General features: G+C 38.9%; 2 protein-coding genes across 9 annotated transcripts in view; both read right to left on the bottom strand.

The window, feature by feature from the left end:
- The window catches only part of ANKRD12 (ankyrin repeat domain 12), a 209,358-nt gene extending 203,804 nt beyond the window's left edge, over positions 1–5,554 (bottom strand). For 3 of the 8 annotated variants that reach the window (XM_069099654.1, XM_069099653.1, XM_069099660.1), the window contains exon 1: positions 5,205–5,553. The gene's annotated coding sequence lies outside the window, so the exon portion shown is untranslated. Of the gene's footprint in view, positions 1–4,071; positions 4,571–5,204 lie in introns of those variants that run through there. The other 5 variants (XM_069099657.1, XM_069099655.1, XM_069099659.1 and 2 more) reach the window with 4 other exon arrangements.
- Positions 5,555–11,311: 5,757 nt separating this feature from the next.
- The window catches only part of NDUFV2 (NADH:ubiquinone oxidoreductase core subunit V2), a 41,336-nt gene continuing 34,859 nt past the window's right edge, over positions 11,312–17,788 (bottom strand). Inside the window, exon 8 of the mRNA XM_069099661.1 lies at positions 11,312–11,659. Within this exon, the coding sequence (XP_068955762.1) occupies positions 11,566–11,659 (94 nt within the window). The 3' untranslated portion in view covers positions 11,312–11,565. The remainder of the gene's footprint in view (positions 11,660–17,788) is intronic.

A 17,788-nucleotide genomic window follows, 5' to 3' on the forward strand; every position in this document is an offset into this window, starting at 1 on the left:
ATCTATCTATCTATCTATCTATCTATCTATCTATCTATCTATCTATCTATCTATATATCTAGTAGCTCATAGGCTGGTCTTTTGAAATACTAACCACAACCATACCCTGCTTTGTAGAAGTTTATATTCTACTTGGAAAGTAGAGGATTGAGAGAATACAAAATGTGCACAGAGAAGTAAATACAAAGCATATGCAAAGTGGTACAAAGTAATTTCAAGACCAGGAAAGGCTTTTCGTAGAAGGGATACCCAATCTGTTTTAGAATTTAGGGATTCTCTAAAGCAGAGCTGAGGGGGCAGTGCATTCCAGACACAGAGACACTTTGGGAAAGACCCAGAGGCAGAAGATCGAATGTCATGTAATCAGAAAGGTGAGCAGAACAAATTTAACCGCACTGGGGTGTTTGTGAAAGACAGAAATATGAATTAATCCCAGAAAGGTAGAAGGCAACCAGATCATGAAGGGCTTTATATACCAGGCTCGGGATTATATATTTTTTCATGGTTAATCCTGTGTTTTGATAATATCAATTTGGTGGCTTTATGGAAACAGGATGGGAGGACAAATTGGGGAGACCAACCAGAAATGAGGCAGAGGCTACATGAAGGAAGAAACACTGGAGAAGATTTGACAAGAGTTGTCAACTTATGGATAAGAATATTAAGGGAAGGGGCGGCCAGGTGGCTCAGTGAGTCAGAGCATCGGCTCCAGTGTCGGGATGACCTGGATCGAATTCTGGGCTCAGATACTCAGCACCACACCCAGAAATAACTGGCCGTGTAACCTTGAGCAAGTTACTTAACAACCCCATTGCTTTATATATAAAAAAAAAAGAATATTAAGGGAAAGGGAAAGAGTCAAGAAAGATTCCAAGCAGTTATCTCCTAATTAGCTTATCAAAAGTTATGCCAATTCTCCAGTTAATTCTGGTAAAAGTTTCCTCCATCATTCACCACCCCAGGGATAACTGAAAGAAAATGGACTAGGTAATTTACAAAACAGTCTGGGGCAGTGTGGTGGCTGGGGGAGAAGAGAAGGGCCTGCCATTTTAAAGCCCTGCATTTTAAATCCAACTTAAAACTTGTTTCCTAAGTAGGATGTACTAGAAAATTGCTATCTCAGAAATTTGTAATACTGTGCTATACTCATACTTAATTTATCTTTAATTCATCAAACACTTATTAAGCACCTACTATACTGAAGGTGCTGACTTAGGCACTGAGGATACACAATAAAAAAAAAAAATACACATACAGTTCCTGGACTCTAGCAGCTTAAAACCAAATAATTCAAGAATCCTAGAAGGCTATAGAAGCTTTTCCATGGATCTATCCATAGTGGACATTTCAAAACAAATAGTGGCAATGCCTTCATCTATTAAAACATTATTCCTATTCATAATACCTAATCACTCAATATTTCTCATCCCTATGAACTGTCGAACCTAGAGATGAGAAGTAAAATCCCACTCTTGCCATGTCTGAGTGCTTTCAGAAATGAGTGACAAAGTACCATATTTTAAACTCCTTCCCTAGCAAAAAACCCGAAACACAACTTTACAAAAGTATCTTTCAAATTCTACTAAATAAGCTACTCACCTTACTTACTTTAAGAATACTTCCAAGAAATCCACAAAATACCTCAGTTCTCTTCCACATATTCTCATTAAAAAAAATAAAAACTACCTAGGAAAGTATTAAGATTGTATCCATGTTGTAAGTTGATAATTTACCAATTAGAAGTTATGTTCAATCAACAGCAAATCAGTTAACAATAAAAGTTTGTAGAAAATACAAACACATTTTCCTGGAAGAAGAGTGTTCTACCTCACTCTAGGCCAGGGAAGCTTTACACAAGAAAGCCTGGAGCAGAGAACAAAATACTAGCACTGGAGTCAGGGAGACAAGGATTCAAATCCTGCCTCTTATGCAAACCAGCTGTGTGACCACTGACACATCACTAAAATTCTAAGTACCTAAATCAATTCAGACTATAAATTACAAATGTTTTGTCAATTTGCATAATGGTATGGCAGAAGTTTCCACACCAGGAGCATATAGTATGAAAACTCCCTCCACTAATGAAATCAGGTATGGACTATCAATCTGCTTCCTTCCACCCCCAAAGTTTTCCATAGAGAAAATCTTATTCAGAAGATTGAAAGCATATAATCTAACCCCCTCATTTTAGAAATGAGGAAACAGATGGAAAGAGGTTAAATGACTTGCCTAAGTACAAAAAAGTCAAAAGCAAGAAGGGGTAGGGGCAGGCTTCTAATAAACTATTACAAAAAAGGTCAAGCTTAAGGAACTAAATAGTCCACCTGTCAGAAATAAAACTCAAAAGACAAGAATAATTTTTAAAATTCCTATATATTAGTTTAAAAAGAATATGCCTTATGTAATATGAATTTGATGGAATATTGTGCATTCAGTGGAAGTATTCAAAGATGAACTCAATGAAGTAAAAAAAAAATTGTATATGCTGATTAAAAATGAAATGAGTAGGGAACTAAAAGAACAATATACACAATGACTACAACAATGTAAATGGAAAGATAACTAACAGGAAGCTAAACTGAGTTAGTGAAAAACTAATTAAAATCTCAAAGAACAGATAATGAAACACACCTACCTTCTCAGGGCAAAAAGGCTGGGCACTACTAGGGTAGAATGTTATACAGGGTTTCTTTTCTTTTCTTTTTTATTTTTTGGAGGGGGGAAAGGCAGGGCAATTGGGGTTAAGTGACTCAACCAAGGCCACACGGCTAGTAAGTATTAAGTGTCTGAGGCTGGAATTGAACTCAGGTCCTCCTGATTCCAGGGCTGGTACTCTATTCCCTGCCACATCTAGCCGGCCCTATACAGGGTTTCTTAAGTTTTTTCCACTTGAGATCCCTTCAGCACTTTTTAGACTGTGGGTTGCAAACCCACAGACTAAGAAATGCAGGTAGCTGGTGTTTTTGCTATTTTTTTTTCTTTATTATGAAAAAGAGTTCAAGGGTGGGGGGCTTTTAAGAATTTCAGAAATGACTGTCATATAATATAAACACAAAAGGCATGACTTTTTTTAAGAGCCTCTTTTCCATAATTATCTTTCTTCCTATCCTTTAGATTTAAAAAATGCCCTGAAAATAAAATGTTCTCCAAATGCTTCCACCAAGTTACCACTTATCAAACCTGCTTTAGAGGGACAACAGAATCGTAACTTTTTCAGTAATATTTTTAGAAAAAGAAAACAGTGGGATCATCTTTGTTATAGAGATCAAAATCCCTTAAAATTCTTACACTGACTTCCAAATCAAATATAAGCTTTTCTCTTCTGATGCTATTAACTTAATATCAGAGAGGTAGCCCCACGTGAATTTCTTATTCTTTACTCCTTTACCTCATTCCCCCAGATAGTTTTATACAGTTCTATAAACTATTTTTTTCTTACTTCCCACAATACTTATCCCTCTCCAACATCTTTGCTGCTTCTATCAAGCCCACCCAAAAGACAATCTAAGAAGGTTAAATAGCGTTTTAAAGGTATGTCACTTCTTGTTCTAATTTCTCTTCTAGGAAGACCATATGTTCTTCTTAATGCCATATTTACATCATCTGATCTGTTCTCCAGATAAGCCTTTAAATAGTAATTGTTCGTTCAGACTTTAATAAAAGTCCAATTAGTTCTTGTGCCACCTGTTAAAGGTCTTTATTTGTACAGAATCATTAAAAAAAAACCTCCAGGTAATATCTAAAATACTCTAAATGATCATGAAAACACCAGCACCACCACTTAGGAATAGAACTACTACACCCTCTTCCCTATCATTTTGTTTTTTAAGCTAGTTGGCGCCAAGAAAGCCTATGTTCTGCCAGTGCTGAGCTAATCTCTAGGAAAGCCTTTGCATGATGATTCAAGAAACTGGAAGATCTCCTGCACTGACCTATATACTTAAAAATGCATCCAAATATTTGTTGTCAACACAGTTCACAACTTATTAAAATTATTTCCCGGATTTCCCTCTTCCTCCATTTTAAAAAAAAATAGAGTATTTAAAACTGAAAATACACAGAAAACTGCACCTCTTACACGGAGCAATGAGCCAGAAAATCCCCGAGCTCCTCTAAGCACTAAAAAGGCTCAGGTACATTCCAGCGGAGTTCTCAATTTAACCATATCTTGGCCCAATTACAGTTCCAGTTGTACAGCTTAAGCATGATTTCGTCGGGCTGTAACACACAACTTCCGTCTTGGACAGTTGTGCAGTGCAGTTACTAAAGCAGCTGTCAGCGGCGCTTTGGGCGCTTGTCGGTACGGCTGGCACAAAACGCTTTGGGATCCTCCAGGACGAGTCACGCAACATTCTCCCTCAAAATGAAATCTGAGGGCGCGACAGGCGGCCAGTGTGAAGATCACCGCGCAAATGGACAAAAGGAAAGCGACCGAGAAGGCCCCACACACGTATCCGGCACTCAAAAACAAGGGGGCCCTTTCCTTCCTCATTCACCGGCTTCCCGCACAGCTCCCCTCATTTCGGAAGCTACAGCAGGGGAACTGACAAGCTGATGCCTCCACTGCCCCCGCCCCCCGTCCCCCGCCCCTCGCCCAGCTGTCTACTAACACCGGCGGGAGCGCGCGCGCGCGCCCGGGCACCTCCCTTCACGCCTTGGCACGCGGAGGCGCGCGCGGGCACGCGCGCTCCCTCCCTCCCCAGCCCCCGCCATGTTACGGAAGGCAGCCGCACCGGGAAACCTCCCGAGACGGGAGGACCGGGTAGCGGGGAGGAAATCCCTCCCAGCCTAGCAGCCACCACCCCGCGGGCCCTCTCCCCCCGCCCCCTGCCCCGTCCACTTCCCCACCCACCGTCCAGGACCCTCCCAGCACCGCCCCCCACCCCTCGCGCCGGCACAGTGACAGCCACCGGTGCTCGGGCGGCTGCACACGCCGGCAGGCGGCTCAGCCCTTCGCTGCCCGAGGCGTGGAGAGGGCGTCGGGAAACGATCGGCGGGAGGGAAAGGGAGAACCAGGCGAGGCGAGCCCGGGTGTAGTCGGGAGCAAGAGGGCTGTTAACGGTCTGCCTGTCACTGCCCTGCCCGCCACCGCCTCAGTTCGGCCGCAGCCCCGCACTGGGGAGAGCGCGCTCAGCCCAGGGCTGGGATGGACCCATGGCCGTGGCTGGGAAAGACGGCTGAGGAAAAGGGGGCGCGTCCTTTACCTTGTGCGGGAGAAGCGGGGGACGAGCGGCGAAGCAGGATTGCGGGGTCTCCTCTCGGGCGCCGGGGAAATAGCTCGCAGTCGAGCTCCTCCTTCCTCCTCGGCTTCTCAGTCCGCGCCACGCCCCCCCTCCCCTTCCCCACCCCTATCCCGCTTCTTGTTCCGTGTCCAAGGATTTAATCCCAGAGCTAGAGGCTGAGTGTCGCCGCTGTCCTGGTCCCCGTCACCGCCACAACCGCCACTAACACCACTGCCGGGGTCGGGTTTGAAAACATCTCCTGTCTTCGCCCGTCCCTCACCACAGCCTCCTCGCTCCCAGGATCAGCCCGGCCCCGCGATTGGCTGCGCTTCTGGCACGTGACTCACCAGCAGGCACGGGACACGCGGCGTGACAACCCCGCCTCCTAGTTGCCCCCCCCTCCACTACCCTCTTATCCCCTTCCCCTTCATCTGTACGGATAACGAGAAACGAACACTTCGGTGGGGGGGACGTGGGGAGGGGAGGGAGCTGGGATATACCAAGTGTAGAACCCCAGCCGGGGGTGGGCACTTTAACCCTTCCCTTTATGCTTATGCTGCTCGCTGGGGAAGCAAGTGGTGCCTCCCCCGTCCACCCCAGGGTAACCCCCGCCTTTCCTCACCCCCTCCCTCTCTCCCTCCAGCCTCCCCCTGTCATTCGACTCAAGGTGGGAGGGGGCGATCAAAGGGAGGGAGGTTGCAGCGCAGGCGCCGCTGACGCTGCGGCGCCACAACGGCCTCCATTCTAGCTTTTCGTGGCGACCGTGGCTGCGGCTGCAACTGGAAACTTCTGGAAGCGGCAGCGGCGGCGAGCTTCTTTATGGGGTATATGTGTATGTTGTATTTGTAGTGGGGGTGTTGTTGCGTGCCCTAAATTCGGGTAAAATTGCTAAGTGACTGGGGAAGATGCGGGCTTTCTGACTGCTCAATGCTCGGCCTCGGGTGTGCTGGCTTCAGACTAGGGTGGGAGGGGTGAGGTGGGGGCCGATTGCGCAGTGAGTATTTCCACACCCGGCAGTGCGCCTGCGCTGGGCTTTACAGCCAAACGAATTGGCCCGGGCTAGTGCCGAAGGGCGGAGGAGGCAGAGCTAGCTCCCAAAGAATGGGAACGGTCGGGCCTGCTGTGGTTGTAACGCGCTAATGCGCCTGCGCCATGCCTGGGCCAATGAGAGGCGGAGAGAGGGGAGACCAGGAACCCCATCCTCTAGGAGCGGGTGGAGTTAGAACGATTCGGACGGCTCGTCACCTCGCTTTTCTGATTGGGGATGGAGGGTGTAAACGGGCCTTTTCTGAGTGCACCCTTTGGGTCCTGTAGAAGCGAGCTAAGCGCCACCCTCAGATTGGCCCCTGGCGGTTAAACGCGTCGGGGAAAATGTACCCTAGCCAGGCCAGTAGATCGATGCGTTGGTTTAAAGCGTTTCCTCCGATGGGAAGGCCTCCACCCCACTTGCCCGCCAGTGAGCGCTTAGTCTGGCCGCTTGTGGCACTTGGCGTCTGCCAACCTGGCAGCTGTTTTTTCCTTTTCACGTTAAGAATAAAACACCTAAGGGCACGGACCCCAATTTATGCTTTGTGTTCCCAGTGAACATGATGAGGTGAGGATTTGTGTAGATAGGAGATTCGTTACTAATATAGTTGATGTAGAAAGTATTGGTTTGCAGAATTATTTTCTCGTTTTCCCATGTCTGTCTTATGCCAGTCCAAACTGCAGGATGTGTGGCATGGAGCTTTAAATATAAAGGAGCACAAAGATCAAAAGAAATCCATTTAAAAATTTTCTAGCATTTCCCTAAGCATCGTCAAAGCAGTTTGGAGGATAAGCTTTAATGATCTAGTGGCCCAAGGGTGGGGAACCCTCGGCCTGAGTCCAAGTTTTACAGAACAAATCCTTTTAGGGGGATTTGTTCGGTGAAGTTTAAATTAACTCAAAGGCCGCACCTGAGGACCCAGAAGGCCACATGTGTCCTCGAGGACAGAGGCTCCCCTGATAATAACCCGGTACAATTCCAACTGCCCAATGCAGTTGACGTACCACCAGCTTTGTTATTTACTGTTGAGTGTACCGGCTTCATCCCGTCAATAGGCTGTAAATTCCTTAAGGGCAGGGACTGCAGTTCTGTTTGTTTATGTCTTAATGTAAATATCTTAAGGAGGCAGAAGTTGGTCTAGCACAGCTAGTAGGTGCATAATAAATGCTTGATGAATGGGATTAAAAATCAAGATCAAAGGGAGACCATTCTACGTAGATTTGTTTATAATTTTCAGTTATTATTGTGATCATAATTATTTCCACGTAGTACACTTTACAGAATTTAATGGTATTTTTTTTAGTTGAGCTGTAAAATTGCCAGTGTGTGAAAACCAAAAGTAGAAAATCAGGTTGTACATCTTGACAGCCTGAAGCTTCCATCTCTTTGCTGCTGGTTTACTGTGTTGAAATAGATGTTTGTGTGTGCATACATTCAGAGTAGCCTTATCAACTTAAAAAAATCAATTTACCTGTTCATAATTTCGGTTTAGAAAAAAGGTAGACACATTGGGATGAAAAATGAAGTTGAAGAATATTTGGATTTTATGCTATCTTTAAATGTCAAAATAGCTTAAGTTCATATGTAGTGCTTTAAGGTTTACAAAGCTCTACATATATTCTCATTTGATACAATATCCCTGTAAAGTAGGTACTGTTAGTTCTATTTTAGATTTGAATACACCGAGGCTCAGAAGTAAACTTGCCTAAGGGTCACACAAGCTAGGAAGTTGTAGGTGGCCTAGATCTTGACTAAACATCCATCCACACAAGATGTGTTTTAAAGAGAATGCCCTAGGCATTATATGATAGATACCTGATTAAATGGATCCAATGTAGAACTTGCACAAAAACAGTATTTAAGAAATATTGAAATTAATGCCGATCAGTGGAGGTTTGCATTAAGCTAATCATGACCTTAGTAAATGGAAGCAATGGAGACTCACCATTTAGTGTGAACTCGTTTTATTCTTAATTGTGAAACGGATTACAAACCACTCAATTTAGTAATTGAAATTGAAAAAACAGAAATTAAAGCCAGACCTGGATGATAGTCAAATTCAACAAAACATTTAAGTATGTGATCTTTGAAGAGCATTGTGGTAGGCCCTGGAAGACAGTTTTTCTAAGATAGTCGATAGAAGTATGTCTTCTGGTAATAAGCCTCATAAAAAAAAGCTTTTATTCCCCATTTGTACACTGAAGTAGCTGCTGACAGACAGCAGTGCCTTTCTTTGGTAGAAACTTCTTCAGGAGTAAGACATTTTTAAAAAATTCATTATGTACCAAAAATATGTGGGGTCATTAAAAACCTAATACACCAAATCCCTGCTCTACTTCAGGTTTTTATCATTTAATTCTGAATTTTCAAGACATCTTATTGAACCTATAGTTACTCTGAATGCAGAACTCATTGAATTTAAGGCTTCTATCATACTATGTACTTTTGTGTAGTTTGAGTGAGTTTGTGCCCTTTTCTTTTGGTTTAAATGCCATTAAAAACAATCACTTATAAATACAAGAAGGAAATTGGATCTGTGATTTAATTGGTATAAGAAACAAGGGGTGATACCTCTGCCTAGAGCACTGAAAGGTTAAGTAACTTGCCCAGGATTAACCAGCCAGTGTGTGTGAGTGAGAAGCAGTATGTGAAGTCTGAAAATCAGATGGACCAGAATTCGAATCCTGCCTCTGACACTTAGTTCTGGATGATTATGGAATACAGGAGTCATGTTAACCTCTCTAAATCTCAGTTCCTTCAACTGTAAAATGAGGGTAATAACACCGGCTTCTTTAGAATGCTAGGTGATCGGCAAACCTTAAAGTACAATATTAGCAGTTTATTATTAAATGGATTTAACTACATAGTTGAAATATGTACTACTATAAGGAAGAATTCCACGGAGCAAATATTTTTGCATCCTTGAAATAGTTAATTTAGTTGCAAGAAATTTCACACAGTTGTGTAGAGTTGAAAACTTTCTGGCTTTTGTTATATTCATACAATAAAATTCTTTTTGACCAAGATGCTTTTTTTGGTTCTTATCCTCATAATGGTCACCGACCATGACAAGTACTAAAAGGTACTAATAGATACAAGAAAAAAAAGCTGAACTCTTCAAAGGGCTAATCAGATTGCTGCTAAACAAGCAGTAAATTGCTCTTTAACTCTCCCACTAAAACAAGCAAAAGATTTAAGGGCAGGAAGTATATGATGACTCCCTACCGGTTTCACAGCATCTTTCTTACCTAGACTAATTTGCCATGACCTCACTGGGGAACAGTTTTCATTACTAACTGAGCAATTCAGAAATGTGATTTCTTACAAAGATTTCATGTTATTTTGAAAAACAATATAGATTATTAATTGAATTTACTAATACTAGATAGTTTGTCTCAACAAGCATTTATTTAGTGGCCCCTGTATGGCAGGCACTACACTTCAGGGCACTGGGAATACAAAGACTTGTTGCCTGCAAAGCAGCTTACATTTTATATAAGTATATACAAAATAAATAAAAGAAACCCTTGAAATTGGTTTCCTGGCTTTAGCAATATAAAATTGCAAAATTCAGGTGTTAATCATATGTATGCTGTGATAAAATTTGCAAATTGGTAATTTTTGTAGGTATGAAGCACAGATTGTACTCTGAACACACTGTAAGCAGGTCTAAGCTATCTGAAACTTTAATCTGAAGCAAAATTATCATATATATTAACATCTTTAGCATGTTTTCTCAACTAAAATCCTATGATGCCTTATGATGTAGTTTACACCCTAGGTTTCTGAAGGTTATGTAAGCAAAGAATAAACTCAAGTAGGTCCTACCAAACTAGAAAAACTCTTGAGTTTTTTGAGCCTCATGGGAGTCTGTATGTATGTAGACCAGTCTAGCTTAATTCAGGAAGGCTCAAAGACAAACTGACTGTACGGTAACTCTAAAAGATCATCTACTAAATTATATAAGGGTTATTTGCAATCTGCATTGGTGGAAGACAAATTATAGATCTTTAGAGCACTAAGGCATTGTGACATTTACCTGAAATACTGTCTTCCATTCTATTCCCTTAACACATATATAGAGAATGATGCCTAATGGGCTTTAGATCACTTTATGTTTCAATGTCCCTGCTACAGCTCTTTTATTTTTCTTATTTAAAAATTAATATTTACTATTTCTGTATATTAGGCATTAAATTAACATTACTTTAAAAAAAAAAAGGTCCAACCATACCTTTATATTATGCCTTTATGTATCAAAATTTTGTCAATAAGGTAAAAAGGTTATCATAGAAGGCTTCAGAAGAGAACAGAATATTTCTAAAATAATATTTTTAAACTTCATTCAGGAATGGGTTAAGAGAACATAGTTGTGGTTTTGGGCTCTTAAGGTGTGCTAGCAAAAAATTCAGTTGGTCTATAAAGACAAAGAATTTTGAGGAACCCATAAATAAATGTAATAGATATTTGTATGCAAAGGTAAAAGCTGTTAACCTTTTCAACTCTGCAAAATTATTATAATTTTTTGGGTTTTAAAATTTGAATACAAAATACATTTTGTGTGGCTATCTATACATCTAAAAAGAATATCTGACGAGTATTAGTAATCTTTCTGCGTCAAAATAGGCAAAGACAACATTAGTGTGTCTATACGTTGATGGAAGCTTTTTTTTTTTAAAATGATGGTTCTGAAAACAAGATAATTTCCTTATCCCACCACCTAAAGCTTACCTGGAGTAAATTAGCCATTTGGAATATATGATAATATATTGGTGTGAACATAAACATCTTTGGGACAGTGCCTAAGTTCTATATAAATGTTAGTTACCATCATTAGTATTGTTGTTGTTGTTGTTATAACCTTATTATTTGTTTTGAAGAAATGCTGACATAAGTAAGATTTAGAGAACATTTATGTAAATGCAATTAATTGAAATTATTGTAATAGCAATAGAATATTAAAATACAATTAAAAAACTGAAATGTGATAAAACCGTATTTACTAAGTGTCATAAGATGCTTTTTCACATCAGATGTAAATGGAATATGTTGCTGAAATGGATATAGTTGGAAAAAAGTTTTAATAATGCCTTGTCAGCTATTGCACACAAAAGGTTTTAAGAGAATATTTTGTAGTTTTACATGGTATTTACAACTGTAAAGGCTATATCACCACCAGGATAAACACAAAACAGAATATACAATATTAAACATTTGCATAGATGGGGAGATTAGTTTTAATTTATTTTAAATGTACGGAGAAATATTTTAACAGGTCTGTTTGGGGTTTTTAAAAGACAAAGTCATACAAATTACTTAGAGGCCTGACTGCACACCAAAACCAGGTCCTTTGGGTGGCTCAGTCAAAGATGTAAGACCACCAGCTGGCTCACAAGAGAAACGTCCACTCCTTAAAGGGGAAAAAAAAAAAACATTCAAGACATTTTACTAATATCCCTAAAGAATTTAAACAGTCTCAGCTAAACTATTAAACAGAAAGGTAGGTGGGGAATAGTCTTTTTTCAAGTTCAAAACCCAAGAAATGAAATAACAAATCTTTATTGTTCAGTCATTTCAAAGTGAAATAACGGATTAAATTCTTAAAGGTTGTATCATCTTTCAACCTGTAACTGGCTTGATTTAAATAACTGTCATTCATTCCTTTTTTACTCCTGAAAGATATAGTAATAGATGCATGAAAATTTACCACAATTCTACAAGGAAAAGATGACAAAAACAGATTGGAACAAAAAACAAATTATTATTCAAGCAAATGAACAACAGTGGCATGGAATAAACCAAAAGCCATTTTTTGAAAACTGAGTTTTCAAAAACTAGACAGAACACCATGTATGCTCTTAACTAGTCATCTGACCTTGAGCAAAAAATTTAACTTCATTGTGCCTTAGGTTAACTCATCTGTAAAATTAGGGGTTGTACCTGTTCACTTTTAAGTCCCTTTCAATTCTAAATCTATGAAATTAGGACTTTTATTTTGGATTTTTTTTTAATTGAGATCTGTTACAACAAACAAAAGGAATTATATTTCTGTATGTTGTTCATCCTTTGTATTTGAAGAAGACCAAAGGCCTCACAAGGTCATTATCTTGATTTACACAAGAATTGGATTTAAGTGAGGCAGAGTTGCACAGTCATCAGCCTCACTCTCTCTCTTCCAGTCATGGAAGTTAACTGGCAAGGCAAAAGTCAGGACTGGCCACTGACCAGGATGTGGTGGATAACTTGGCATCTTCAGTGTCTGACCAGGCTGTACGTGATCCACAGCACCTGCTTTCAACTGCCTTCTTCATGGCTGTTGGAACAAATTGTTTTCATCTGCCCATTCTGCTGAGAAAGTCTCCACATATGGGGTAGACATTGCCCTAATTCACTGACTGGTTTGAGGCCTGTTGGTTTAGCCTGTCTGCCTAGACAGCATTGCATATAATTCTCTTTAAAATGGCTATATTTGGAAACAGAAGTACTGGGTTCTTTGTGGCTTTGAGAATATTTTCTGGGTTGCTTCAAAATAATGCCTCTGGGTCATGAGGAGCAAAGGCAAAGCATACTTGTAATTGGCACTTTTTGATAAGAGGATGTGTTGGTGTTAGGATTATCTAAAAATATCCTTTGGATCAACAGTACAGCTACTGGAGCAAGCAAGGTGACTAGCACACAAGTGAAAACGAAAAACTGCAGGTTCTAAAGTGATCAATACAAAATTATCTGATGTATCACCTACAAGGGCTAGGCCCTGAGAGGATACAAAGAATAGAACAATTCCTGCTCTCAAAGAGCTTAATATTTTGATAAAGATCTATGTATAGAAACACTGTTGCAGTAGAGGTAACAACCTGTCTTACTCTATCTTCAGCTTTTTGCTCCTAAAATCATCTTCCCAATCTCAACACTGTATCATATCCATTAACAGATCCCAGCTATTTTCTGACTGATAATTTATCCTGCCTTCACTCAGAAAATGTTCATGGATACTGGCTCATTCCGTCGTTCCTAACCCATTTCTAACTTTCCTCCCTCCTCTCCTCCTTTTCTTCCCTCACTCCTAGGTTTACTAAATCATACACTGTCACTATCTGTGCAGCTTTCCGCTTTTTATAAACTAGCTCTCTTAATGATACTTTCACAGGGGAAGGCAACACTGGTATCTAATTTTAGTGTTTTGGTTTTCTAAAGTACTTCCTGTTAGTTGATTTTATACCTCTATTCCACTTAGACAAATAGTGACCTTTTCAGATACGGATTTTATCAGTTCTTTAGTGCAACATATTTGTTAACAGAAAAGATGAAAATGTCTAAACCAAGGATCTGAATCTCAATGCAGAATCTCAATACAGCAGAAAATAACTGAAGTTCCAAGTGGATAATAAACATAATTTCTTCAGTTCATGCTAGGATTTTCCCACATTAAATGCTGTATGAAATTGATTATTTCCCTAATGTACATGATTAAAATGCCATCTATTTTCTTTACAATTCCAAAAGCAAAGGAATTTGATCCCCCACTGATACTTTAACACATCCAAACTCTCAAACTTGGCCTTTGGAGGACCAGAAAATTATAAAAAATAGCATTTCACATCCAAATCCCCTAATTGCCAATCCTTTAATACTACTGTAGTAGCACTAATTTTATTTTTAATATAAAAAGGTGATGTGATAGGGTCTTAGTTCTTTTCTGTAATTCCCCTTTTCTTGCCTTATAAAACAAGATTGTCAAGCCATATAACTTCATTAGATTCAATGAGGAAAAATTTAAATGGGATTTAAAAAATCTACTCCCTAATCTATTATCTAATAATCTTATAAAAGCTAACCACAGTGAGCACTTTGATGTTTTAGAACACCACTCAGTATAAAATATGACAAATCTCAGAATTAACTTTAGTATTCTTCACATAACAGGGGCTCAAATATATGATTTAAAGGTACCTAAATCAAAATGGAAGTCATGCTTTTCTATTTCTATTGTGAGTTTATTAATTTATTAATAAACACTAAATCAAAAGATCATACATTTAGAGAAAGAAGAGATCTTTTAGGTCATCTAATCCAACCCTCTCATTTTATAGATAAGGGAACTGAAGCCCAGGAATTGTCCAAGATCCTATTATGTAGCAAACATCAGAGGCAAGATCTGAACCCACCACTTCTAACATGAGAGGCAATGAGTGCTTTTTGCTTTCTGAAACACTTCCATCGACAATAGAAACTCCAAACATTTGTGAATGTTGGTCAATTCAGAGGTGGTCTTGGACTAAAAGAACGCATTTTCACCAAACTTCATTTGTATTTACTTATTTCTTGATTACCAAAAACTTAAAAAAAAATTCCAGAAGTAATGCAGACAAAGAAAAGTTGGGTGTTAACCAAAGCTACTGAATCTTGTTATTTAGTACTGATAAAAGATTTGAGAGAAATTGAAGGTTGGAGATTTTTGTACCTGGATTTCATTTCTCTTCATGTCATTACCATAATCAATAAATAATTGAAAAGGGACTTTGCAGTATTGTCAATCACTAAATGGGATGTACTATAAGGAATTCAGAAATGACTAAAAATAGACAGCAAAAAACTTTAATTTTACTATTCTCTTGTTTGTATATTATCTTCATTTCCAAATTCCAACCCTTACACCTTGTAAAGAAAAAAAAAAACCCAAGCAGTTCAAAATTAAGCAACATAACAACATAGCATTTAAGTCTCCCACACCTCTGCAAAGGATTAGAAAGAGAGGTGAATTTTATCATCTCTTAGAGAAAAAACTTGGTCATTGTAACTGTGAAGTTTAACTTCTAAAACTTTTAAAAGGAATTGAAAAGATGCCCCAATTTTATAAGGTTTAAAAAAATTTAGACATGCTGAGATTATTCTTAATATGTTCCATTAAACTTCAAAAACAGAGTTCATTAGTGGGAGCTATGTCACCAAACAATATGCTAAATGAAACAATCTCTACCTTATAAATAATGGATGGGGTCTCCCAAATAGAATGCAAGAAGGCATGGTTAACAAATTCTTTTGTAAAGTCTCCATTTTAAGTCAGAGGCTCAGATCCATTCCTAGTCGACAAGATCTAAGGTACCACTTTTTGACCTCAATCTAGTCTCCAAGGGCACTGTATACAAATGCAATTAACACAAAGGTTGGCAGAGATAAAAAAAAAAAAGGAAGAAGATACTGAATTATTGTACTTTAGTCCCTTATTTTTAGGGTTATGGAATAATGAAAATATGATGGTATAATATGGCAGCTGAAGATTTCCATAGCAGTTTATTATAGTGAAAGGGAGCATAGAGAGATCACAACAAAATGAAAAAAAAAAATCTCAAGAATTATTATTCAAAAGAGGGGAACAATTAAAGACACGAATATGCCTAAACAGGGAGATATCTGAAATGATGTTTTAAAATGACATCTACAAAAAAAATGAAAGAAATCACACTTATCATCAAAGATAAATACAAATGCAGGACATAATTATCAGAGCATTATCATAAAAGCTAAATAGTCTAGAAGAAGCTGAGACTTATTTTTCCTGTTCATAATAATAAGAAAAGGAAAAATGGGTCAGGCCCACAGTTTGAGCCAATTAGTATATAACATTAATAGATGAAAAGGGAATCATACTCAGTAACTTTGCATCAAGGAGAATGGTTCTAAAATTCAAAAACAAAAAAAGGAAAGGAAATAAAACCCAACAAGGGTGAAGTAGTAGTAATGACAGCACACTACCAAGTCTCCAGATTCTGGTAAATAACATCACAAAGTATTGAATTTAGATGTGATCCTATGGAAAGATTTAACTTTGGGGAATCAAGAAGAGGAAAAGTGCCAAAAGACCATAGAGACAGGTAAATAGTGTCTCAGTTTTCAAATAAAAAAGACAAGTCCAAGAGTATACAGACTAGTACAAATGATGCAGACCCTTGGCATTAAAAAGCCAATTAAAGGGCGGCCAGGTAGCACAGTGAGTAAGAACACCGGCTCCAGTGTCAGGATGACTTGGAGATCGAATCCCGGGCTCAGATACTCAGCACCACACCCAGAAACACCTGGCTGTGTAACCTTGAGCAAGTTACCTTAACCCCAATTGCTTAGGGGCGGCCAGGTGGCTCAGTGAGTAAGAACACTGGCTCCAGTGTCCAGATGACCTGGAGATCGAATCCCGGGCTCAGATACTCAGCACCACACCCAGAAATAACTGGCCGTGTAATCTTGAGCAAGTTACTTAACCACGATTGCTTAAAAAAAAAAAAAGCCAATTAAAAATTTAAAAACTGAGGAGCAGGTGGATTTCAGAAAAACCTGGAAAGACTGATACAAAGTAAAATGATACAAAATGAACTGATACAAAGTAAAATGAGCAGAACCAGGAAAACACTGTATGACAGTAACAGCAACTCTATGATGATCAACTATGAATGAAAGAATGGAGTCTGAAGGCAGATCAAAGTGCATACATACAATTTTAGCTATTTTTTTCCTTTTGATCTTCATTCACAACATGACTAATATGGAAATACACTTTACATGATTGCACATATATAACCTATGTCAAACTGTTTACCATTTTGGGAAGGGGAAGGAAGGAGAAAAATCTGCAACTGAAAATTTTGTAAAAATGAATGTTGAAAATTTATTTTACAATATTAAATAAAAATTAAAACTGATATTAAAAAAATGTTGTGAGCAATTAATGAATGCATATTGGTTCCTATGAAACACTTCTTTTTTCCTAAGAACATGTCACATGGAACTGTGCCCTTTTTTTGGTGGTGCTATCAGACCTGACAGACACAGGATATACATATCTTGATTTTTAGCAAGGCATTTGGTGGTCCCTTGGGTAAGATAAATCTAGACTATATAACTTGGTGGATTTATAGATAGTTCTTTGAGCAACAAAACTTGAAGAACATTGATGAATGAACTGCTGTCAACCCAAAGGAAGATTTTCTTGTGGAATGCCACAGAACTATGTAATTGGTATGCCTTAGCTTATCATTCACCATTTTTAAAGACAAGGAAAAAACCCTCATTAAAAATGATGAGACAAAGGTGGGATAAAAACATTAGCAGAATCTGAAGTAAAAAAGATCTAGGAAAATGGCTTTAATGCACAGAAACTTGATAGTAGTGATGGTAGTAGTAGTAGTATAAAATGGAAGATTTATTTACTTAATGGCACTTCCACAAGGGGAAAAAAAATGAGAATTCTAGTAGATCTCAAATTCAGCAGAGCTAAGTTTGAAGTAGCTGATAAAGTAAAAAAGTAACCTAAAGTTCATAGAAGGATTAGTATATTCAGCTCAAGGAACATAATAATAGTTATGCAGAACAATGAAGAATTTAGTAAGTTATGGATCTGAGGCCATATTTGGAGTGTGTCATATTCTAAACACCCATAAAAGAGTGGTGAGGAAGTACTACCGCTAGAAGGTGTGGTAATTGTGGTACGTGAGGAAAAAAATCTAGAGGTGCTTAGCCCAGCAAAGAAAAAATTAGAAGACTTTAGGGG

The sequence above is a fragment of the Petaurus breviceps genome, unplaced genomic scaffold (assembly GCF_028583685.1).
Source record: "Petaurus breviceps papuanus isolate PSGF00001 unplaced genomic scaffold, PetGlider_PUasm1.0 38, whole genome shotgun sequence".
Classification (NCBI taxonomy): domain Eukaryota; kingdom Metazoa; phylum Chordata; class Mammalia; order Diprotodontia; family Petauridae; genus Petaurus; species Petaurus breviceps.